Raw genomic sequence first — 26,195 nt, forward strand, 5'->3', positions numbered from 1 at the left:
TCATGTCGCCCCGAGCTGGCCACGTACAGACATGGAGGACAACATTCCTTTTTGAGGGCTGGAAGTGCTGGTTGTGGGAGAGAAGGGGAGTCGCCCGCCTTCCTCTGAGACTTGACTTTTAGCCTCTTCTCAGTCCCACACTTTCCACTTAAACATATGGTCCTTAAAATGAACATAATCTTCCTTAAGGAAGCTGTGTTTCCACTCTAATGTATTTGAAGACTTAAAATACACAATCAGCACTGTCTTTATTCAAGAAAAGAATCGAATATAATACCATTTATTAATATCAAGACTAAATTCAGTAATTTTGCTCCTTGGACATTTATCTCAGGATGGATTATAAATATCACTCAACACACAAATTAAACTTGTTTTCAAAATATTTACAAAAATAATACAAGACAATGCAACAACGAAAAAATAAACAACTCTGGTTAAAAAAAAATCAAAAACAGGAAAAGGACTTAAAATAGATACTTCTCCAAAAAAGATACACGACTATCCAATAAGCAGAGAAAAAGATGCTCAATTCACTATGATTAGGGAAATGCAACTCAAAACTGCAATGAGCTATCACCTCACACCTATTTAGATGGTTATTATAAAAACAAGCAGAAAATAGTGAGTATTGGGGAGGATGTGGAAAACTGAAACCCTTGTGCGGTGCTGATGGGAGTGTAACATGGTACAGCTGCTATGGAAAACATTATGGCAATTCCTAGAAATATTAAAAATAGAACTGCCATATTATCCAGACATTCCACTTCTGGATATATTCCCAAAAGAAGTGAGAGCAAGGCCCCGGACAGGTATTTGAACACCCAGGTTTGCAGCAGCATTATTCACAGTAGCTAAGAAGTGGCAGCAACCTAAACGTTCATAGATGACAAACAGATAAACAAAATATGGTATATACATGTGATGGAATATTATTCGGCCTTAAAAAAAAGGAAATTCCGATACATGCTACAACTTGAGTGAACCTTGAGGACATTATGCTAAATGAAATAAGCCAGTCACAAGAAGACAAATACTGTATGACTCTACTTATAGGAGATATCTACAATAGTCAAATTCCTAGAGAGAAAGTAGATTGATGGTTGCCTGGGGCTGCAGGGAGGGAGGAATGGGGAGTTGTTTTTTAAAAATATATATTTTTATTGATTTCAGAGAGGGAGGGAGAAGGAGAGATAGAAACATCAATGTTGAGAGATAATATAATCATTGATTGGCTGCCTCCTGCACGCCCTCTACTGGGGATTGAGCCCCAACCTGGCATGTGCCCTGACCATGACCGGGAATCCAACCATGACTTCCCGGTCGGGCTTTTTTTGTTTTCTTTTGTTAATCTTCACCTGAGGCTATTTTTCCCATTGATTTCTTTTTAATTTTATTGTTTAAGGTATTACAAATAGTACTACATGTCTCTCTTTTTTTTTTCCCCCACTGACCACCCCCCCCCCCAACCTTCCCTACCCCCCGGCACTTGCCCTCGTCCCCATCCACCCACCCCCAGTGTCTTGAGTCTGTTGGTTGTGCTTATATGCATGCATACAAATCCTTCTGTTGATCTCTTATCCCCCCAACCCTCCCCTAACCCTCCCCTACCTTCCCACTGTAGTTTGACAGTCTGTTCGATGCTTCTTTGCCTCTATTTTTGTTCAACAGTTTGTATTGTTCTTTATTATCCTTAAATGAGTGAGATCATGTGGTATTTATCTTTCACTGACTGGCTTATTTTACTTAGCATAATGCTCTCCAGTTCCATCCAGGCTGCTGCAAATGGTAAGAATTCCTTCTTTTTTACAGCAGCATAGTATTCCATTGTATAGATGTACCACATTTTTCTAATCCACTCATCTGCTGATGGGCATTTAGGATGTTTCCAAATCTTAGCTATGGTGAATTGCACTGCTATGAACATAGGGGTGCATATATTCTTTCTGATTGGTGTTTCTGTTTTCTTGGGATATATTCCTAGAAGTGGTATTACTGGGTCAAATGGCACTTCCATTTTTAATTTTTTTGAGGAAACGCCATACTGTTTTCCACAGTGGCTGCACCAACTTACACCATACACAAAAATAAACTCAAAAGGGATGAAGGACTTAAACGTAAGATGGGAAACCATAAAAATCTTAGAAGAAGCCATAGGCAACAAAATAGCAGACATTTGTCATAGCAGTATCTTTACCAATACAGCTTCTAGGGCAATGGAAACTAAAGAGAAAATAAACAAATGGGACTACATCAAAATAAAAAGCTTCTGCACAGCAAAAGAAACCATCAACAAAACAACAAGAAAGCCCATTGCCTGGGAGGACATATTTGCCAATGTTATCTCTGATAAGGGTTTAATCTCCAACATTTACAAGGAATTCATACAACTTAACAAAAGGAAGATAATCCAATCAAAAATGGGCAAAGAACCTAAATAGACACTTTTTGAAACAGGACATTCAGAAAGCCAAGAGACATATGAAAACATGCTCACAGTCACTAATCATCAGAGAGATGAAAATCAAAACAACAACGAGGTACCATCTCACACCTGTCAGAACGGCTATCATCAACAAATCAACAAATGACAAGTGCTGGAAAGGATTCGGAGAAAAAGGAATCCCACTGATTTTTAGAGAGAGTGGAATGGAGGGGGTAAGAGGGAGAGAGAAAGGAGAGAAACATCGATGTGAGAAAGACACATCCACTGGATGCCTTCCACATGCGCCCCGACTGGGACTGGGAATCCCTGCAACTCAGGTATGTGTCCTTGACCGAGAATTGAACCCATGACCCTCCGGTACCCAGGCCGGCGCTCTAACCACTGAGCCATGCCAGCCAGGGCAGGGAGTTACTGTTTAATAGCCACATAGTTTCTATTACAAGATGAAAAAAGTTCTGGAGACGGAACAATGGGAGTGCACCTAAGGCCACTGACTGTACAACTAAAAATGGCGAAGACATAAACTTTATGTTACATGTATTTTACCACAATTAACATTTTTAAAAATACAAGAAATGACAGGAAAGGATTAGCTGAGTTTAGGCAATATTTATTCAATTTCCTTGAGATCATAGTATCTAAGGCATAAATGGTGATTATTTAGCAAGGATACAACTCCTTTGAAGGCCTTGTATGGCTGGATTTTAGTTCATGATACATCGTATTGGTGTAAATCTGAGAAAACTTATTCTGGGCTCTAATCATGGGAAACGCATCTCTCCTCACCATCGCTTCGTGAAACTCAATCACGTTCCGTGGAGGGCGTGGCAGTTCTGCAGCTGCTCCCAAGTCCCTGGGTCGCTGGGCCTGGCCCAGGAAGTAAGAGTGGGCGTGGCGGGTGCCGTGCTCTCAGGCCATGCTCTCAATGATGACTGCGATGCCCTGGCCACCGCCAATGCACGCCGACCCAACGCCGTATTTCCCACCTCGGCGCCTAAGGAAGAAAGCAGTGGCTGAAATCTACTCAAATAAAGAATTAACCAAGTTAATTAGATAATTAATTAAATAGAATTACTGATGGTCACATATGTATTAGTCATTCGCATTCAGATCATAGTCTCAATATTTTCCTCACTCCTTAATATTAGTTTTTAGTCACAACAGGAGAAAGAATTAGGAAAACTGAATGTTTTTGCTGTTTTTCTTAAAGTAGTGGTAGCAAGCTGGGGATGCGGGTCTCTCATCCACAGCATGGGGTTTGTTAAAATTGTCAAGAATAAGGCCTACTTCTAGAGATTCCAAGTGAAATTTAGAAGTCTATGAGAGGGTGAAACTGGTTACTATGCCCGGGAACGCTGGTAACCCAGGACAAAAATAAGTACAACACACCCAAAACAGGATGACATGGGAAACCATAAGAATCTTAGAAGAAGCCATACAGAGGTATCCTTTGTCAGATTGCATATGTCTGCATAGGAGATATGACAGCCTGGGCAGCATATGTTCACGAACTCCCAAAGTACAGTGTGCAGGCTGGCCTGACAAATTAAGCGGCAGCGTATTGTGCTGACCGGCTGCTGGCCCGCAGGCTCAGTAGGTTTCGCATGGACAGATCTACGAAGGCCAGGCGGAGGTGACTGGAGGCGAATACAGTGTGGAAAGCACTGATGGTCAACCTGGTGCCTTCACCTGCTAACATCTGGATGCAGGGCTTGCCAGAACTACTCCTGGAAACAGGGAGCTGCGGATGCAGGCTGACTACCCCTCACAGGGCCCAGAGCAGAGCCGCTAACAAGTCAGTGGACTCATCTCTAAGGTCAGCTGAAAAGGGGCCCCACGTAACTTGTTCTTGGTGAGCAGCAGTGCAAGGGGGATCTGAGGAAGAATGAAAATGTTGGGGTGTTCTGGGGAAACCTAAATCCATGCATGTCTACAAAAGAGGCAAATCTGAAATGCACCGATTTCTAGCGAGTACCTTAATTCGTGAACCAGGTGTGCGGTAATTCTTGATCCAGATGCTCCCAATGGGTGACCCAAAGCAATGGCTCCTCCATTCATATTGGTTTTACTTGGGTCAAGACCTAAACTCCTCTCAACAGCCAAGTACTGGGAAGCAAAAGCTTCATTCACCTTCAAAATAATGGAAGGGAAGGGAGAGACAGAGAGAAACATCACTGTGAGAGAGAGACCTTGATTGGTTGCCTCCAGCACGGGCCCCAACCAGGGCTGGAGATCGAGCCTGCAGCTGAGATACATGCCCTTGAGAATCGAACCCGGGACCCTGCTCTATCCACTGAGCCAAACCGGCTATGGCCACAAACTGCTTTTTAACTGAGAATTGTTTAGTACTCTTGATAGGTAATTTTGCTTGTTTTTTGTTTTTTCTATTTAAATTATCTTGCAAGGTTGTTTTAATTTATTTTTACTTGTTCTTTGGAAAAATATCAGGTTTGAAAATGGTACTTTCAGTCAGTCAAATGCATCCCTTGGAAAAAGGAAGTCCTCAGTAATATTATAAGTGAAACCAGAGGCAATGGGATACTGTAGAGCCCATAGGTTCTGGAGCTAGACAGACTGTCTAACTCTTGCCTGTATGCATGTTCTTTGAATTCTCTTGACACTCAAATTTCCTCAGTAGTAAAATGTGACTGTAGTATCATCCTAAGGTTATTGTCAAGGTTAAGTTAAATCATAAGTATTAGGTGCCTAGTGTACTACCTGACACATGGCAAGTACTATAAAATGCTTGCCATTATTATTATTACTCCCCAGTGTTATTACCCATACTTCCAAGAAGAGACTGATAGAAAATTAAGAATAAACCTTCAGAGCCAGATACATAAGAGGAATGGTTACTACGTCAAAATGTGGTAGAACAGAAAAGTGTCTTATTGTATCACACTTTATGAGGCTGGCTATGAGAATGACCTTACTTCAAGTTTTTAAGCACTATATTTTCATATGATCTTAGCTAGGGAATTTTACAGATAAGAAAAATGACTTTAAGAAAGGTATTGTGTGGGGGTAAGGGGGAGAGATCAACCAAAGGACTTGTATGCATGCATATAAGCATAACCAATGGACACAGACACCAGAGGGGTGAGGGCATGAGCAGGGGGTGGAGGGGGGGGGAAGGGGGAATAGGGCACATATGTAATAACTTAATTAACAAAGAAAAAAAAAGGTCATGTGTCCAGAGTTGGGATCAAAATTGAATCTTGTGTTCTTTCCTACTATATTTTATTCTCTCTCAAGATGGTGCTCTATTTGTTCTTCGATTCAACATTACTTTTCCATTTTATACAGTCCTGCTCAAGGAGGTACTAAGAGTCCTAGAATATGTTGTGAAACTAGGCTTTTGAACCTAAGAAAAAACCACCACATAATCATCAAATGTTCCAAAGACAATCATAGCAGGGTGTTAAGAGCTATGTCCCTGAGTACTTACACATCTACTTGAGGCCCAGTGCACAAATTCATGCACAGGTAGGGTCCCATTGGGCCGATCGGGGCCTGTCTCACCCAGTCCTGATCAGGCTGATCAGGGGCCGGGAGTTTGGCCGGCCGCAGGAGGTTGGCTATGGGAGCGCACTGTCCACCAGGGGGCAGCTCCTGCATTGAGCATCTGCCCCCTGGTAGTTAGTGCACGTCATAGCGACTGGTCAACCTGTCATCGGTTGATCAGTTGTAAAGGTCGCTTAGGCTTTTATATATAGATATAAATGACAATGAATAGCTTTGCAGAGCTGATATATTTCAATAGAGTTTTAGGTATGAAATCTAAAGTCAAAAATTTAGTGGTACCTATCTGCTGATACAAATATGGTAAGTAAGCAGCCCCTGGGAGGCTCCGAACTGTTGATTATTGCCTTTTGGGTGAGAGATTACCACAGAGGAAATCACACAGAGGGAAAAGGCCCATTCGCTACCAATTTAAATAGAGAGACTTTCTTGTTCTATTAATTATTTACCAACATCAAGCAGAGAGTCATACTTATTTAAAAATTTCAAATATTCCCCAAATGTAGAATGTACACAATCCATATTTAAGTATTTTCTTCTTTTAATTGTGCTAAATACTTAAGATGCCTTTGTTCTAAATTAACAAATTAACATTAAAAAAATCAATAAATCAGTAAGTTTACAGAATTTTTAGTTTTTCTAAAAACTGTGTTAGGTACATCCCAAAGCAAGCCACAACTAAAAGCCAAGATAAATTTTGGGGAGGGGAGGATGTCTTAACTTGGGGGGAGGACAAGAAACTTCTAAATTTGGCACCAGATATTGTTTTACTATTAGGTCAATTCTCTATTTGTATTTTTCACTTTAATCCATAAAATGGGGTTAAAGTTACTTATTTCTCCTTCACTTTACATAAAAATCACTTCGATTCAGCAAGCACATAACAGTCTAAAATGTAATGAAGTCATAAGGTCCTAGTATTTTTCCAGGAATTTAATTATTCAAATATAAATGAAACATTTTAATCAGGTAAAGAAAAGTACCAACATAAGCCATGTAATGAAAGTAACACTTATTTAGATGTACATCATTTGGAAAGGCTAACAGTACTAAGACAGAAAGAGCTATAAAATGCCAAACTGAAGCCCTTTATGCTGTTGGTGGGTTAGTCATGTTGAAAAAAGTAGAATACTTACCTCTACCATATCCATGTCCTTAAGACTCAGCCCTGCTCTCTTCAGTGCCCCAGTGATAGCAGCGACAGGACCTATATTAGCACAAAATCAATTTCATCTTATATTTATTTATGCATCAAATTTTCCCATCTTTACTAAACAGGTAAATAATGTGACAGCTGGTAGTAGCCACAAATCTTGCTACCTTGAAAGCACATGATTAAATGATGTAACAATAAAGAAACAAAAAGTGAGACCTGCATTCATTGCAGTGTTATTTACAATAGCCAAGATCTGGAAGCATCCTGGCCAGCATTGCTCAGTGGTTAGAGCTTTGGCTTGCGCACCTAAGGGTCAAGGGTTCAATTCCCGGTCAAGATCATGTACCTGGGTTGCCTGTTTGCCCTTGGTCTGGGTGCATGAGGGCGGCAACTAGTCTATGTGTCTCTCTCACATCGATGTTTCTCTCTCTCTCTTCCTACCTTCCATTCTCTCTGAAAAGCAATGGAAAAAATATCCTCAGATGAGGATTAACAAAACAAAAGATCTGGAAGCAGTCGAAGAGTGGATAAAAAGCTGAGGTACATTCACACAGTGGCTTTCCCCCTTCTGTCTGGGTCTGAAGCCACTCGGCAGGGTACCGGATTGCTATGTGTTGAATAATTGCATAATGAAGGAACAATTATTCTTAGACTGACGAATCCATCCCCAGATACTCGATTATCTATTCTCCCTGCTTATTAATCCAGTGTTCTTCACGTGGGTACCCGTGTGATTATATACTGCCACCGAGAGAAGGACTGTCGGGGGACATCTGACACTGTGGGACACCTGGCATGCACAGCTTCGGTCAAGCCGAGGGAAAAGAATACTCCTTCCACAACGCATTCCTGTACGAAGAGGGAAATCCCAGGCCCTGGAATAGAAGGACGGCCAACTACATTTTCTTTGCTTACTCCCTATGTTAACGTGTCAGAACCTGTTAAATGAGGCTAACCTGAAAAACAACGATAAAATAACTACTTACGCTTACCAGATAAATCTGACTGATCATCAAAACCATCTAGGTGCAATGGGTGAATTTTAATGACCATCTGCTGTTGGGAACCACTGCTCTAGATACTGAAGTGATAAATGCCATAATGATACACAGATATTTAATTTTTCAAGCTACCTTTCATCTCTTTGACAAAGTTCTGTTTTGCTGATAGCAGGTAGATGAAAGCTAATACACTTTAACACTATAGGAGAAAAAGGTTGACTTTTTAACAGAGGTTTACATAGTCTGCAGTTTTTGGTGACATAATTTGCAACCCAGTGAAAGATGATGAGGTCTGGACATGCCAGCCTGCTTTCTTAGAAATTCTGTGCAGGACACGGCAGCAAATGTGTTGGGTATTAACTTAGGCCCGAATCAGTCTAAGCGGTGTTGTCTGAGCAGGACCTGGAGGCTCACACACTGAAGGAGCTCTGAGAAGGCAGCTCAGCAGCAAGGCATCCCCTTTCTATCTGGGGACCTACTTCAGAAACCCATTTAGTAAAAAATGGCCTAATTCATGAAAAAAATCTTTGGGCCTATCAAGAATCTGAATCTAAACCCTAGGGCAGGCTTCTCCTTGGGGTGTGAGGGTGGAGATGGAATAGATCAAAACCTTTGGGCACCAGTTTTATTTTTGTGAGGTACCTAACAGGCTCCATTTCCCCAGAGAATGATGACAGGAACTATTACAATTCAGCAGCAGATGTGAGGGCGACCTGGCTGCAACATCTGTCCCCCACTGATCGCCAGGGTCGATCTGGCTGGCTAGGCGGGCCCCCTCCTCCCTCACTGCTCCATGTGGTCCCTCCTGAGGCTGTGCACTTGGCCGAGGAGGACGACCTTCCCTGATAGAGGGGACCATCCTTTAGTCAAGGGTAGACGCGTAGCGGCGCTCCCCTGCTGGAACCTCCAAACAAGCTCTCGAGGTCCGTTTCCCAGACCAGACACATCCAGGAGGCGCTTCGTGTGGCAATCTGCCTTTCTTTCTTTCTTTTGGTTAATCCTCACCTGAGGATATTTTTTCCATTGCATTTTAGAGAGAGTGGAAGAAAGGAGGGAGGGAAGGAGAGAGAGAAACAGCGACGTGAGGGCGACACATCGACTGGTGACCTCCTGCACGTGGAGGGCTAGGGATGCAACCTGCAACCCATGTACCTGCCCTTGATCGGGAATCGATCCACAACCCTTCGATGCAAGGGCTGAAGAGCTAACCACCAAGAACAACCGGCCAGGGCGGCAGCCTGCCTTACTTAAAAAAAAATAAAAATAAATTCATAAAATAAATAAAAAATAAAATTCAGCATCATCTGTGATTCCTAGGAGTGCATTCAGCAAAAAGCTTTTTGTTCTATTTCTACTTCATATTTTTTCAGCTAAGACCATACATGCTTGTAGGGAGTTATAAATGTCCTCCTGCCAGTGCTTTGCCAATTGAGATAATACTGTTTATAATTCTTCATTTTCCTAGCAAGCCTCAGCGGAGACAGGTGTTACTCTGACTTCCTGAGATAACACACGGCTTTCTCATTCACACGGACATTAATGACCACACGCAATACACCTGACAGGGTGTTCATCCGCCCAGTCTTCTCTATATTGCCCCAGGATTTCCCCATCTCACTTTTAAAAAATCTTGTCAGTACCTTGTAATTCTTCTCTATATTTTCTGTCTGTTAACCTTTTGCACTCAGATGTTGAGTGTGACTCGACACGGTTAGCATCGGTAGCAGCTGGTATGTCGAATAGTATTGAATGTATCAATAATTTGAAATATAAAAAAATCCAAATAAATAAGTTTGTATGAAAAGAAACTACAGTTTTTTATTCTACTGCCGCGCTTTGTAAAATCTGGTGTATTTAAAAAATTAAATCCCGAGTAGAATAAAGGAATCGAGAAAAAAGCAAGCGAGTGCAAAGGGTTAATTTTAAATAATTCAAATGGACAAGAAGACATGATTACTGCCCACAAGGAGTTTACATGGTCTTGGTTTTCCTAGTGAGACTAACACCGTTTTTCATAAAGATTGGTTGTTTAAAAGACTGATTATCAATCTCTTTTCCACAAGAGACCTTGATTTGGCTACTGTTTCTGGAATGAGAATGACAAAGAAGACTTAGCTTCAGAAATGGAGCAGAACCAGTGCATATAACTACAAACTTACCAATCCCCATGATAGAGGGGTCACAGCCAGACGCAAAGTAGCCCACAACTCGTGCCAGTGGTGTGAAGTTATGTTTTTTAACAGCATCCTCACTAGCTATGATAACAACTCCAGCACCATCAGATACCCCCTTGGAAACAAAAACAGAAGATTAACCAGAGGGTACAGAATCCAGTTAATCAACGTGAAGCAGTACTATGAGGATTATGGCATTACATAGGAATTCGTGCCATCATTTGTACTAGTGGTGGATTAAAGCGATTGTTTTAGGCACAGAATACAAATGGAAAGAATGCCATGGAAAAGCCTATAGCCAGATGCAGGTAGATATAAGGAGAAATCTGATGAATTGTGTATGAGAAAGAAAAAAAATATGAAAACTAAAATAATAAACCAGGTAGATTTCCTTCTAACATTCGGAAAAGACTATGAAATGGAAACTATATAAGGGCACTTACGGAAAATATTTTGAACTACAAAAACCCAAATTAATAGAATATGAACTTGATTAGTTTAAGCTACATAACTAAATACTAGCATGAAAAGTATCTGAAAGATACTGCATGATTATTTTGCATCAAAAATTGGGAAGAATTCAAGAATATCTGTGATGCGACCTACTGATGCGTTCCCTGCAGTGACGGTTCCTTCCTTCTTGAACACGGGCGGGAGTTTATTTAACTGTTCCAGGGTTGTTTGGGGCCGGGCATGCTCATCGACCTGCATGGTCTGTTTTCCTTTCCTGGTCTTCACCTCAATTGGCTCCATCTCAGTATTAAAGTAGCCAGCATCATTAGCTGAAAGAGTTGAAGGAATATAAGAATGGGGGAAAAGAAAAGAAACTAAGTCAAACATATCCTTCAGTTTAATTTCTGGTCTCCCCTTTCCTCACAGCCTACTTTCATATGAGCCTTTATTACTTACATAACTTACCTTGCCTATTGGAGGATTTAATATACTATCATGTTTCTATGCAGATGCATTCTGCACCTTTTAAAATTTTAATTTTCTTTTTTTACTACGGATTTTTTCTTTACAAGGTGCTGCTAAATCTTAGCAGTATTTGTTAGCTACACATGTAATGACACCACATGGATTGAATGCCCTTTAAAAATATCCTCTGGGTGAGATAAGAAGTCATGCAAGAATTACCACGTTGTACAATAATGTATTATACACCTAAAAGTTTTAAAGGGCAGATTTCATGTTGTGTTCCTAGCACAATGAGAAAATAAGTTACCAAGTTGCCTATGTCACCGAGTAATCTATGCCTGAAATTTAATGACAAGCAACCTGAAGAAGTTCTAAGTAAAACAGTTTACGACCTCCGCTGACTAAAGTGGACTATAGCAATCCAAGCCTCAAAAATGGGTATGGCAGGAATCTTACTTCTGATAATATTTTTACAACAGGCTAAGCGTTTCCCTTAGTTGGTTTTCATAACAACTCTATCAGGGAAATAGGGAAAGCAAGTATTTTTTTATCGTTATCATTAGAGATACGTATTTATCTCTATTTTACAGATGCTCAGTGAATAAACGACTTGACTGAGGTTGGATAACATGTATGTGGCAAAACTAGAAACAGAACTAATAACCCTTGACCTCTAGACCAATAGCCTTCCATTTTACATGTGTAACTAGGAAACTCAGAGGATGACTCGAGGGCCTCAGCTCCACCCAATATCCCTCTAAAATGCCAAGATGGACTTTATCCTTCCTATTCCAAGTAAATATTTAATGCCCTAAATAAGAGTTTCCATTTGCTTATAAGAGTTTAATTTTAAAATCTTTCTCAGAAGACTAATAGATTTCTTCAGCTCCCCACACTGAGAAAAGAACTGTCTGTCGCTGTTTGACCTGGTGGAAGAGCAGTGTGCAGTGTTACCTGGGGCACCGGAGCCAGGGCCTTGGACTCGTTCTAAGTCTCCCAGGCAGGTGCGATGATTCTCAGTTAGCACCAAAGGATACCCAATGGGTCTTTTCCAAACACATCACCCCCTCCTTGGGAATATAACATGACTTATGGCGGAGGACATACTCTGTCCCAGTAGCCCCAGTGAGCCATCATCTCTAATAGTGTATCATAGCTCTCCGAGTGTTCTACTGGCAACAGTACCAGTATGGGCAGGGCCAATTAACAGAACCACTTTTTAAGTAGTATGAATGTATTTCCAAAGAGACATTCCCAGTTAATTTTACAATCATTAATCAAGTATCTAAATCATCTGAAAACAAAGGAATGATAAGAATGTAACTTTCAAAAGATATAATTTTAAACTAATATTATTATATGAACATTATCTGAAACGATAAAAATCCTTCCTAGTTTTTAAAAATTGAGGTATAATTGACATAAAACATTATACTAGTTTCAGGTATATAACATAATAATTCGATATTGGTATATACAGCCAAATGATCGTCACCATAAGTCTAGTTAACATCTGTCACCGGGAGGAAGTTACAAATTTCTTTTCTTGTGATGAGAACTTTTAAGATCTCTCTTAACAACTATCAAATATGCAACACAGTATTATTAAATACAGTCACCAAGTAGTGCATTGTATACCCAGAACTTAGTTACTTGATAACGGAAAGTTTGTATTTGTTGACTCCCATTTCATCCATCTCTCTAAACCCTGCCCCCCCTCCCCCCACCCCCCATAGTTTTCTTTCTGAGAATATGTAGAATACCCTGTTTCACTGACCGGCTTTCCACCTCTGCTGGGACTGCAGGGCGTATTTGTCACAGTCTTCTCTGCTTATATTATGTTGTGAAGCAAGATTCTCTGCAGTGATTCCCATGGGGAGTTTGACATGCTGATCGGTTAATCCTGCCCACAAAGTATCTTCCAGCTATTAAAATACATTAATAATGAAGTGATTTGTTAAAGCATGTCTTTTAAAGTAATATGCTGTAATTTCTTTAAATTTAAGCAATTAAGAGTTCCAATAAATAAAAGTAAAATTAGATTTTCTGATAGCATTACTGTTACTAAATTATTTGTATTCAATTGCGAGGATTTTAAAAAACATTCAATGACATAATAAAATGACACATTCTCCTCTCTCTCTAAACGTGGGGCTCTGAAGAGAGCCAGCAATGCTACATGTGCAGGGTGAGAACACAGGAAGTTATTCCACAATCAAAACCCCTCAAAGTTACATTCTGTAGGAAACCTAACACTGAGTCCTTATGCACGCCCCCTACTGGGGATCGAGCCCAAGACCTGGGCGTGTGTTCTGACCAGGAATCAAACCGTGACCTCCTGGTTCATAGGTGGACTCTGAACCACTGAGCCACACTGCCCAGGCTCTGATCTATCTTTCCAAAGGTTTTCTCAAATACGTTTGGTGTCTAAAACTAGCTCATCTTTTCTAAGTCTTATTCCTTTCAACTTTCAAAAAGGCCAGGTGAGAAACTGATGAGCAGTGTAAATCAATCGTTATAACTGAAAAAAATGCTAAAAGTGTAAAATGTCATTAGCCCTTTCATATGGGAAGGACAGCATACTATCCATCCTTCTTTATCACTCCTATCATTCTCGTGTTGTGTACTCTCATTCAAAGAGAATGTTTTCTGTGATGAAGAAGAGATCTATTCAATGGAGACTGCTCCAGAAAGAAAACTCCCATGAATCATGGTAAAGATTTAATTACTTGGTTTGCTAATGACTCAGCAGACATTAATTCAACCTTTGCCTATCTTTTTGATCTGCTTCCTCCCTTCTTCCATTTCTCCCAATGTTCATTCCACTACCAGAGGTGCGCTAAGATTAAGTCTAATTTTATGTGGATTAAAATGTTAAAACTAGCCCAGCCTCGTGGCTCAGTGGTTTTGTTGACCTGTGAACCAGGAGGTCACGGTTCGATTGCCTGAGAGGGCGTATGCCCGGGTTGCGGGCTCAAACCCCAGTGTGCGGCGTGCAGGAAGCAGCCCATCAATAATTCTCTCTCATCATTGATGTTTCTATCTCTCTCTCTCCCTCCCTTCTGCTCTGAAATCAAGAAAAAAAAATATTTTAAAAAATGTGTCAAAACTAACAACCAAACAGAGTTTTGAAATAGTTTACAAAATTCATATAATTTATGTCTTGCCAATCCCCTATTAATAAAACTGGTTTCAGAATTAGTTTTCTCTCTCACCAAATGGTGATATTAAATTATTAGCATAACAGACTGAGAAATAATTTTTAATTTTAACCTTGAGATCTGCTCCCAACTTGGTTCCAAAACGTATGTTTCTGGCACAGTAGGGAGCCTGGCTCATGCTTTCGGTTCCTCCACACAAAACAACTTCAGCAGCTTTAACACAAATTTCCTATTTAAAAACAAACAAACAAACAAAACCCTTGTATTATGACAGAAGTGCATATTAAAAAGTATGTGTTAAGCAGTAAACTAATATTAAGTCTAATAAGTAACTATTCTAGCTTACAGTGTTTCAAAAGGAAATACTTCCAAAGTAATTTTAAAGCAAATGCTGAAGTATCCATTCCCAAAGTACGTGGGTGGGAAGGGGAGAGCTACAGTCTTCAATCATTTGTGCACAGGTAACAAATCCTACCCACTTTCTGGTGAGGAATGGTAATTCTTAACTCAATACAAATCTTTAAAATCAGCAGAGATATTGTCTGGTTTAACTGTACAGATTACCAGCAGATAATAAGGAATAAACCCCTTAAAAAGGCAAAAGCAAGATTTATCCTATTTATTATGGATGAATCTGAGGGAGACCACAGATTTACAAGAACCAAGTTAACCTAGGAGATTTCATTCTTTCAACTCTTTCCACTGTCTGCATTTCTCAGGAAAGAAGCAAATCACAAGCCTCCAAGAGCCTGACGTTTGAAATGATTGCTAGGAAAATCAGGACCACTAAGATACATTGTTATAGAAAATTATTCATGACAAAATCGTGTTATTTATTTTATTTTGTAATAAAATGAAGAGAAGTAAAATTGGATTTCACTGTATGCCTTTTCCCTGTGCTTAAAGGGAACAAATCTATTTGCCCAATCATCCCTTATACAGACCTCTCTTAATAAGCATCTATCTAATAATAGGATAATATGCAAACTGGTCGGGACACCGTCACGTAACGACCAATCAGCAGGCTGCATCCCCACCCCCTGCTCAGGCAGCTTCGAGGCCTGGGGTAAGTAGAATAGGGTATGATAGGAGGTGATGAGAAAGGAGAGGGAGAGAAAGGCAGGCCTGCATGCAGACAGGCCGAGAGGAGAAACAGAAATACAGAAAGGGAACAAGAAAAAGATGCAGGAATGAATGGAAAAGGAAGGAAATGTGGGGCTGCACGTGGGAGGGGGTGGCGACCATGCGGGGGCAGAGCAAGTGTGCCTGGTGAGGTGTGGGGAGCAGGTGGCCCGGAGCGGGGAGCCCCGCCCAGATGCAGGAGGAGGGCGGTGGCCCCCGGCGCAAGCCGTTGGCGGGGAGGCGCCCGCGAGCCCCAGGACGGAGGGGTGGACAGTCCGAGGCCTTCCAGGCGGAGGAACTCCTGCTTCGCAGCAGCAGCGCCCAGGCCGCACGGGCCTCGGCCACCCTCGCTGGGCCGGGCGCCCCACGCTGGGAGGGGAGGCACAGCTTAGCTGGGGCGGAGTCGGACACTAAGGAGGGTACCGCCTTCACCCCCGAGGGCTGGACCCCAAAGACACTGGCCAGGGTTAGGTTGGTGGCATGTTAAGTGTACTTTGTTGGCTAGAAGTTGGGGCGTCCCAGGCAGGGAATGGGAGGAGGATGGCGGTGGGGAGGCCAGGGAAGGAGGGGCGGCGAAGGCCTGGCCGGGGCTGGGGGCTAACGGCCCCCAAACGGAAGCTTTAATATCAAAGTGTGGTCAGGCGGGGCTGGAAGTAGGTCCCAGAGAGGAAAGAGAAGGTTTAAAAGAGAAGCCAGTGAACATGGCGGGGGGGGGGGGGGGGGTAATAATAGAGAAGGAAGGAGGGAGGCAGGGTTCAGGCTCACAAGGGAAAGGTGAATGGGGGGGGGGGGAGGGGGAAGGAGAAGGAGACAGACACGGGGAAAGAAGGGAGAGAACGGAGGAGGGAGGGAGGTAGAGGGGCCACGGGAGGTTCAAAGGGAGGGAGGGAAAGAAAGCAGGAAAGAGAAGGATGCTAAAATGGGGTGAGGCCAGGAAAATAGTTAAATAAAAAGAAGAAACAGAATGTGAGAGTGAGGGGAGTTTAAAAGGAGGAGTTAGTAAGAAAATTAAGTACAGGGTGATTTTTAAAAAATGTAGTCGGACATCCCCTGAGGGCTCCCGGACTGTGAATGGGCACAGGCTTGGCTGAGGCCCCCCCCCCCACCGCCATGCACGAATTTTGTGCACTGGGCCTCTAGTCCTATATAATAAAAGGCTAATATGCAAATTGTCCCCTCCATTGGGAGTTCAACCAGGGGCTGGGGTTGGCCACCCAACCACCCACAGCCCCTCCCCCTGGCCGGTCAGGCCCAATGGGCCCCAATTGGGGCAGGCCAGCTGGACCCCACCTGTGCACATATTCGTGCCCTGGGCCTCTAGTTATAAAAACCTACAGTGTTATATTAAATGGGGCATTTTCTCTAATAACTTTTAACATATTTCAGAGAATTAAATATAATATTGGCCATACCTGACATCCACTCACAACGGACTGGAAACCAGAGCCACAGAGCCTATTCAGAGTGAGAGCTGGGGTCTCTTTTGGGACGCCCACCCGCAAGCCAACATGCCTTGCCAAGTACGCAGCATCCGAAGAACTCTGGAACACAGGGAGAAGAAAAAGCACTTCCTCTATAAAGCTAGAAATTAAGGACAAAGTATTTTCCAAAGTATATGGAAATGTTGGCAACCTGTCAAAAATTATAAACTACATGGCTCTAAGGTAGGACACAACACATACAGCTCCAGCATATTTCATATAATACACGTGTTTATAATTTAAATAAAAACAAAGCACAAGAATAATGATGCTGGCAATTCAGATATGGATTCCTTTAAGTAAAAAAGTGAAAGTTTTTGACTTAATAAGGAAAGAAAAAAACTGCATGCTGAAGTTGCTAAGACCTACAGTAAGAACAAATCTATGCATGAAACTGCCTAATTGATAAATTAGACTTTATCATAGGTATGCATGTGTAAGAAAAATACATAGTATATGTATATAGGGCTTGGGACTACCTGTGGTTTCAGGTATCCACTGAGGGTTTTGGAACGTATACCCTGGGAATAACATGGGGTCACTGTACTTGTTTATTTTTATTGAATTCATTGGGATGTTAATAAAATTATATAGTGTTCAGGTGTACAATTCTATGATATATCATCTGTATATTGTATTCACCATCCCAAGTCATGTCTCTTTCATGTTTCTACTCTCCCCTACCTCCTCCCACCCCCCTTTCCCTCTGTTAATCAACATACTGTTGTCTGTCTATGAGGTTTTTGTTTTTTACTTAACCCCTTCACCTTTTTCACCCAGCCCCCCTACCTCCTCCTCTCTAACAGCTGACTGTTCTCTATATTGATGAGTCTGTTTCTATTTTGTTTGACAGTTTATTTTGTTCATTAGTGATACCGAGGCTGAGATCTGGTGACTTAGGGAGGGGAGAGATGAACAACTGGTTAGGAGAGTAAGAGGTGCTTCCCAAACTTAAAAATGCATACGGGGCATTTTGTTAAAATGTGGGTTCTCAACCCATGGGTCTAGGCCTGCATGGAATTCTGCATTTCTAAACATTTCCCTAGTGACGCAATGTGCTGGTCCAAGGACCACACTTTGAGTAAGAAGGAAAAGAAATAACTTTAAAAACACACAATAATAACAACAGCAATTACTGTGGAGAAAGCTAAAGCAAAATTGATAAAATGTGAAGAATTGGCCCATCCAGCCCTAGCCGGTTTGGCTTAGTGGATAGAGCGTCGGCCTGTGGACTGAAGGGTCCCGGGTTCAATTCTGGTCAAGGGCACATACCTTGGTTGCAGGCTCCCTCCCTGACCTGAGCCCTGGTCAGGGCTCGTGCAGGAGGCAACTAATAAATGTGTCTCTCTCACATTGATGTTTCTCTCTGTCTTTCCCTCTCTCTTTCTCTCTAAAAATCAATGGAAAAATATCTGGAGTGAGGATTTAAAAAATAAATAAAATTGGCTATCCAGGTAAAAAGGCTTTGTGGTACTCACTGTCCTATTTTTAATTTATTTTTTAATCCTTACTTGTGGATAGTTTTATTGATTTTAGAGAGAGAGGAAGGGCAAAGGAGAGAGAGAGAAACATTGATCCGTTGCCTCCCATACGCGCTCCGACTGGGGATCAAACCCTCAACCTGGGTATGTGCCCTGAGCAGGAATCGAACCCACAACCCTTTGGTGCACGGGATGATGCTCTAACCAACTAAGCCACATGGGCTAGGGCTGTCCTATTTTTTTTTTTTTTAACTTTTTTGCTTGGGTTTGCTATACTCCTTAAGTGGGTAGGAGAGAGACCCCATTAACTTCAAATAAGTCAAGGAAATTAATATATTTAGAAGCAATATATCAAAACATTTTGTTCTACACCTAAAACTAATACGATGTTATAAGTCAATTATATCTCAACACAACTGGAAAAACACACACCCAAAAACCAAGAAGCAATGAAATGTATCCCAAATTAGGTAGATAAATAAATAGTTTCCAGAATGTATGCTCCTTTGAGTTATGCATGTCGTTGCTTCTGGAGTCAGAGGATTACTCAAATTGTAAATACCTTCCACTATGGACTGATTCGCCATTATGACATGTTCAAGGAATTATTTTTAGAAACTGATGAAGCAACAGGAATGAAGACCATCCTCTGGCCGACTAACCTGCATGACGTTGCCCACAATGACACTGTCAATAGTCTCGGGGGGCACTTTGCCTGCCGCCAAGGCACCCCTGGCAGCAAATTCAGTCAGGTCGGTGGCCGTGAAGTCTTTCAGGAGGCCTCCGTAAGCCCCGAAGGGCGTCCGCTTAGCAGCCACGATGAACACACCTACAGCAACAAGAGCGATCTGTAAGCAGTCACAGATTAGCCGGTGTCCTTCGGCATGCTTTAAGCAATCTCACTGCGAAATATTATTGTAAATTTCAATTAGATAACGGAAAACCTTTGCATACACGGAGTCTCCCCAAACTCTCTGAGCACTCGTTTCCACCTCTTGTCAAGAAACCATGGACTGCCCTGGCCAGGTGGCTCATATGGTTGGAGCGTCCTTCTATGCACCAAAAGGTTGCGGGTTTGATTCCCAATCAGGGCACATACCTAGGTTTCAGGTTCAATCCCCGGCTGGGGCGAGTTCAGGAGGCAACCAATTGATGTTTTTCTCTCACATTGATGTTTCTCTTTCTCTCCTTTCCTCTCTAAAAAAATCAATAAAAACATGTCCTTAGGTGAGGATAAATAAAAAGGAAAGCATGGAACTTTTAATGATGGATCTGTGTCTAGATATTGACCTATACTTGAGACCAGTCAAACACTGTACTACTATTGGTATCTAAGTATAGTCCCCCAGTTTTATGCTAGTGATCTCTTTCCATGGAACAAACTAAACCTGCACTAAAACAAAAAACACCTCAGCTTCTCCTTTAATTCCAGTTGAGAAATTTACAGTCTAAAAGAGGAACAACATATAACTGTAACTTAGAAGAGACCCAGTTCTTTACAAATACAATATTCAGATACTTATAAAAGGCTGCAAATATTAGTTTGGTGTGTTGTGAAGACAGTAAAAAGTTCAGTGGTTACCAGAGGGTAGGAGGGGGGAAGGAGGGATGAGTAGGTGGAGCACAAGTGAAACTACTCTTTATTTACTTATTTTTAAAATATATTTTTATTGATTTTAGAGAGGAAGGGAGAGGGAGAGAGAAATAGAAACATCAGTGATGAGAGATAATAATTGATCAGCTGTCTCCTGCATACCCCACACTGGGGATTAAGCCCGTAACTGGGCATGTGCCCTGACTGGGATCGAGCCGTGACCTCCTGGTTCTTAGGTCGATGCTCAACCACTGAGCCACACTGGCTGAGCAAAACTACTCTTTATGATACTGTAATGGTAGATACATGTCATTATATACATTTGTCAAAACCCAAACACAAAAAGTGAACCTTAATGTAAACTATGGTCTTCAGTTAATAAGAGTGTCAGTATTTGCTCATCGGTTGTAACCAATGTACCACACTAATGGTGAGGTGAATGATTCTGGTTCACCTGAAGGGAACGTTCCTGCAGAGGTAAGTGGGCCCATTAAGCTGTTTATTGCTTTGGAGAACACAGCTCTTACTAAGCCCACGCCACACGGCAACAAGCCACCTGTGCTAGCCCAGCACTTTTGCTATGAATCTCCTGTGTTAGCTCACAAGCCACTCGTGTTAGCTCCTGGCTCTGGCTTCCAGCCACCTGGGTAAGCTCGTGCCATTGGGCTAAATATAACAAGCCCCATTCCTTTCCTGGTGTAAAGATCTACCATTTCACTACTAAGACGTGGCCTGTTGGCAAGTTACCTTCAACTTGATGTAATTTTGGAGTTGTCAGCCTCTTTCTGAGGTCTTTTGACCTTGGGAAGTTTTCCCAAAACTAATGCAAGATGTTAATAATAGGAGATACTGGGATGGGATGAGGGAGGTATATGACCATTGATTTATCAGAAATAATGAAGGCTAATTCATGTGTCTTCATAAGTTTCCTTTCATGAGTTTCTCCCTGTACTTCATACCTAAGAGAGCATTTTTGTCTGGGGAAGTACTACTAATGGTGAAGTATGAGACACTAACAAAAGAGTGTATGTGGAAAATAAGAACAAAAGCAAGAACTTTCCCTTTAGTTAATTATACCACTTCTGTTTACTTGTGCTTCCAGACTGCACAGGTTATCTTGAGTAAGGCTAACATTGAAATACAATTGTTTTGAATGGGAAAATGGTATCCTATATAACAAAAGCCTAATATGCTAAGTGTCCGGTCAGCCTGTTGGCCGTTAAACCAATCAAAGCATAAATTGCTAATGATATGCTAAGGCTGCTCAACTGCCTGCTATGATGTGCACTGACCACCAGGGGGCAGATGCTCCAACTGGTAGGTTAGCTTGCTGCTGGGGTCCAGCCAATTGGGACAGAGCAAGACAGGCCAGACAGGCCCTGGAGCCCTCCCTTGGTACCTCCCTGGCTGGCCAACCTCCCACATCCCTCCCCGGCCCCGATTGTGCACCGTTGGGGGTCCCTCAGCCTGGCCTGAGCCCTCTCAAAATCTGGGACCCTTTGGGAGATGTCAGAGAGCCAGTTTCAGCCCGATAGCAGAATGACCGGTCGCTATGACACACACTGACCACCAGGGGGCAGACGCTCAACGCAGGAGCTGCTCCCTGGTGGTCAGTGCGCTCCCACAGGGGGAGTGCTGCTCAGCCAGAAGCCGGGGTCATGGCTGGCAAGAGCAGTGACAGTGGCCGTGATAGGAGCCTCTCCCATCTCTGTGGCAGCACTAAGGATATCCGGCTGACAGCTTAGGCCCGCTCCCCACAGGCCTAAGCCATCAGTCAGACATCCCCTGAGGGCTCCTGGACTGCGAGAGGGCACAGGCTGGGCTGAGGGACCTCCACCCCCCAAGTGCATGAATTTCATGCACCGGGCCTCTAGTTAAATATATTTTTAAAATAAACTGGGATGTGTAGGTATAAAGACTAGATAATTTCAAGTATTTTTCCTTATAATTTCATAAACTGGACAGCATGTCAATAATTATTTGATCTGATGCCAATGTTACGTAGCTGTTAAAAGGTCTAAAATGTAATAGTATTTAACACCAAGCTACAATCTTGTTTATTTTTAAAGGCCCTGAAAATTCAGAAGCTAACTATTTCCAAAAACTGAAAGACAGTGAAAAGACATTAATCTAGAGTGCAGTGAGTCAGAAACAAGGTGGTTGAAGTGACTGGAGAGAAAAAACACGACAAGAGAAACAGGAATTCTGCTGCTTTTTAAAAAAATATTTTATCACATTGTTAGATAAACACTGACTTGTCATTAAGCAACTGCAGACAGAAACTAAGACAAATGAAGAAAAACTGCTACTTACTGCATCCATTTCAGTTTCAGGATTAAAGTAATCTGGCAGCACCGCCTGACTGCCTTGCTACACAAACAACCCAACAAAGCTACTGAGCAGGAAGAACACTCATATCTGTTGGGTGCAACTCTCCTGCCAAACACTGGGATGGGTCTTAGTAAAACCTGGGGGATGGATTCTTATTGACAGAAACCTGATAAATTAATGCTCACATTCAACTGTGTGCTTTTCCCTACAATAATCAGTCACATGTTCTCTCTTATCCACTAGTCCTCCAAGCAACCCGAGAGAAGTGCACATCTATAATGTATTCTAACTAGCCAATAACAATTGGTACAGGAACCTTAACACGTTAAGCGCCCAGCCTGTTTTGTCTTCCAGGTGGAAAGTATAGTGTCAGACACCGGTGACTGACATGGCGCTAGACGTGTTAAGGCTTGGGTTGTGGTCACAGCCACTAATTATCTGTGTCATTGTAGACAAGCTATTTTACTTTTCTGGAATCAATGTCTTCATCTGTAAAACAGGGAAATGGGTGAAACTATGATCCCTAGCTCTAATACCGTAGTACTCTATCACAAACTTAATACATTTTATATACTTCCTTAATACAGGTGTTGATGTAATTCTTTTCCCCTATTGGGTTCACAGTTTTCATCAAATTACCAGAGGGGTATTATACAAAAAGGGTAAGAAACCACATATACAATGTTAAACACAAATCATAAAAAGATTTTCTTTTTGAAATGATGCTCATTACGATGCAGCTTTTAAGTGAATTGGGTTTTTTTAACACCTTGTCCAGGAAAAAACAAACAGGTGCTGTTTTGTTAATTAAATGTAGTAAATTCAGAACTGGAAAGAGCACTGGCAAGTTAAACCCAATTGCAGGAAAGAGGATAACACTACGTGTTGCCTCGGGATACCTATTTTTCACTTGAACTGTTCACATGCCATTTCCGCTCTTCTGAGCTCCAAATCCCCTTATCCGACTGCCTACCCGGCATCTCCACTTGAGTGCCAGGTTTTCTCTTCCAAATTGATTCTCCAGCTTTCCTCACTGGGTAAGTGCTACCATCATGAACACAAGACTTCAAACCGGAAACCTAAAGTCACTGCTGACATGTCCTTCTCACTGACCGGCCATCTATCACCCAGTTCTAGCTAATCCATCTCCAAGCCTATCAACTCATCCCTCCCTCTTCTCCAATTCTTCCCTCCCCCCGCCCTCCACCCCCCCCCAGCTAGGGTCCAAACCATCATTTGTTGTGGCCTGGACCGCTGGCTAAGATTCTTTTATTATTGTTGTAGTTTTGTTAATCCTCACCTGAGGATACTTTTCTCATTTTTTAGAGAGTGGAAAGGAGGAAGAGAGAAACTTCCATTTGAGAGACACGCCGAGCAGCCCGCACCTGCCCCTATCAGTGCCCAAGTATGTGCCCTAGACCAGGAATTGAACCCTCGACCCTACCGTGCTCAGGCCGACTCTCTAACCACCAAGCCACGCCGGCCAGGGCTCCAATAGATTCTTGAATGTTCTTGAATTCTTCTGGTTGCTACACAGACAGTTTTATAACCCTGACGACATCTGGGCAGAGTGGAAATCAGGTCCTGTCATTCCCCTACCAGAAAGGTTTTCTCTTGCCGTCCACCCCACACCTCCAGGCCTCACAGAGCCCATAGGGCTCTGACCCCAAGAACGTGGGTTCTTAGATCCTGCCCAGCGTTTTCCTGTGGGCCTTGATGTAAAGTGTTCTGCCCGAATGTTCTTTAAAGCACTGGTGCAATAAGGATAAACGTCCATATCCTTAAAACTAACATTCCATGGGTTGTGAGCACTGGTTAGGAAAGGGAATGGACATCACCTCTGTAAGACGTGGATAACCCTAGAAGGTACGTATTTAGTGACTGCACTTTCTCGGAGACACTCAAGGGAAGGGAGTAAGACAGGCCCTCCAACAGAACGCCAGCAAGCATTTGGGGGAGCAGGTCACTCAGGCAGAAATTCCCTGGCGACTCTGGGAGAACTCCCCGCGGGCCCTGCCCCCCCCCCCCCCCCCAATCCGAGGCAGCCTTGCTCATCTGCGCAGCGCCCCTGCGTCCCAGGGTGCCTCGGGTGTGTGGCGCAGCCGGTTTCCAACGGCTGAACTTGAACTAGGTGGGTCACCACGGCACGAGGGAGGGGCATGGCCTCCAAGGTCAGGAGCCCGCGAGCCGTGGTCTCCACTCTCACACGCCAATTGCACGCGAGTCTCAGTCGCTCCAGGAGGCTTACAAGCGCTTTCTCCTGAACCCAAACCATCCTCTGGGGGGGACGCTGCTGGTTTTTTTTAAGTCCCCTTTACTGGTGTTGGGACTAAGCTGTCAACCCAGGACCCCCGACTCCCCGCCGAGACCGGACGCGAACCCTGGGCCTGAGGAGGGCAAGCCCGCCAGCGGGCGAGGAGAGCGGGGCGCGGCTCACCTCGGAGAAGGGCCATGGCGACGGCGAGGGGCAGGCGGCGCAGGGGTTCTCCTCCGGCGACGCGAAGGGGCCGCCGCCAGCACCCAGACCTTAAGGGCGGGGGGCGGGGCCCGCGAGGCCACGCCCCTCGGGGCCACGCCCCCTGCCCTTTCCCCTACTTCCGATCCCACGCTCGCCCCCGCCCGCTGAGCGCCTCTCCCCTCCGGCGTGACGCTGCGGTCTGGGCGCCATCCCTTGAGGGACCAATCAATCACCCTGGGGAGGCGGGCCTTGCGAGTGGGGTGGTTTTTTTTTTTTTTGGCCTCAAATCATTGTCTTTCAAGACTGTATCTGTTTCCAAATCAAAAGAATGGTGTGACTACCCTCTCCATCCTACCCTGGCCTCTGTCCGTCTCCCCCGCCCGCGCCCCCGGAGGTAACTGATCTTCCCTTCCCTTCCGCCAACGAATTTCCTTAAACCTCGGGTTAGACGTCCGGCCACGAGCTGCGCGGGTTTGCGGGAGGTGGGGTCCAGGTGGGCGGGACCGGACGTCATGTGGGCGGGGCTCGGAGGACGGCACGGGGATTGGTTGAGTCGCCCCGGGGGCGGGCTTTTGCGTAGAGCTAGGGCTGAGGCCGAGGCTGCTAGGCCGGCGGCGGGAGGCTGGGTCGGGTCGCAGAGTGGGGGCGCGGGGGGCGGGGGGGGGGGTGTTGGGGCGCTGCAGTGAGGGTCGTAGGACCGGGGTGTCCCCGGGCCCCCAGTGCAGCCCCGGATGAGCCTGCAGTATTTTCCTTATATGATTGGGCCCCATGGCTGGCGGCGCCGCTGGCCCGGAGCCTGAGAGGATTATAAAGGGTCGGCGAAGTGGGGCCGGGGGCCGGGGCCGGGGGCGGAGAGAGGAGCCGTGGGTTAGGCCAGCGCTGAGGGCGGTTCCGGGAGGCCTCTCCCGCCGTGACTGTGAGCCCTGGTCGATGATGAGGAGACCACTGCGCAATCTGAGTTCTGGGAACCGGATGATGGAGTGTGTTGGCACTGAGACCGGGCGAGCGGGCGGCCACCCGAGCGGAGATGCGGTAGAGCCGCAGCGTCGGGCCCGGAGGCGGGCCGGGCTCCCCTGGGCGCGGGTGGGCGCGGGTGGGCGCGGGTGGCGGGAGGCCGGGAGGTGTTCTGGGCGCCGGCGGGGAGTGCCCGCTCCGGTACCTGCTTTGTTTACATCTTGGTGGCCCTCTCACGTTGTTTTCTGATTCCATTTTTTTAAATTGTAAAAACCTTTGAACGTAAAGAAGACCCACCAACTATAGTCTACAGTTGGTAACATTTTACCATATTTGCTGTATCACATCCGTCCATCCGGGTTTTTTTTTTCCCCTTTTTTTAAATGCAGAACTTAG

The 26,195-nt window shown here is 43.9% G+C and overlaps 1 protein-coding gene across 1 annotated transcript; it reads right to left on the minus strand.

Annotated features, from left to right (window-relative positions):
- Nucleotides 1–1,639: 1,639 nt before the first annotated feature.
- ACAA2 (acetyl-CoA acyltransferase 2) lies at nucleotides 1,640–24,963 on the minus strand. Its single transcript, XM_079783789.1, has 10 exons — nucleotides 24,825–24,963; nucleotides 19,125–19,291; nucleotides 16,913–17,041; nucleotides 14,491–14,607; nucleotides 12,995–13,142; nucleotides 10,906–11,081; nucleotides 10,285–10,414; nucleotides 7,105–7,175; nucleotides 4,422–4,576; nucleotides 1,640–3,440 (listed from the first exon to the last, which is right to left on the minus strand). Exons 1-10 carry the CDS (start codon nucleotides 24,838–24,840, stop codon nucleotides 3,356–3,358), a joined length of 1,194 nt encoding a protein of 397 aa, XP_079639915.1. The 5' UTR covers nucleotides 24,841–24,963; the 3' UTR covers nucleotides 1,640–3,355.
- Nucleotides 24,964–26,195: the final 1,232 nt, after the last annotated feature.

This window comes from Cnephaeus nilssonii (genome assembly GCF_951640355.1).
Source record: "Cnephaeus nilssonii genome assembly, chromosome: 11".
NCBI lineage: Eukaryota > Metazoa > Chordata > Mammalia > Chiroptera > Vespertilionidae > Cnephaeus > Cnephaeus nilssonii.

Coding starts and splice junctions, on each gene's coding strand:
- ACAA2 (XM_079783789.1), bottom strand. Junction 13,143..14,490: donor AGTTGGGAGCAGATCTCAAG/GTTAAAATTAAA, acceptor GTATTTTAATAG/CTGGAAGATACTTTGTGGGC. Junction 7,176..10,284: donor CCCCTCTATCATGGGGATTG/GTAAGTTTGTAG, acceptor GTGCTAATATAG/GTCCTGTCGCTGCTATCACT.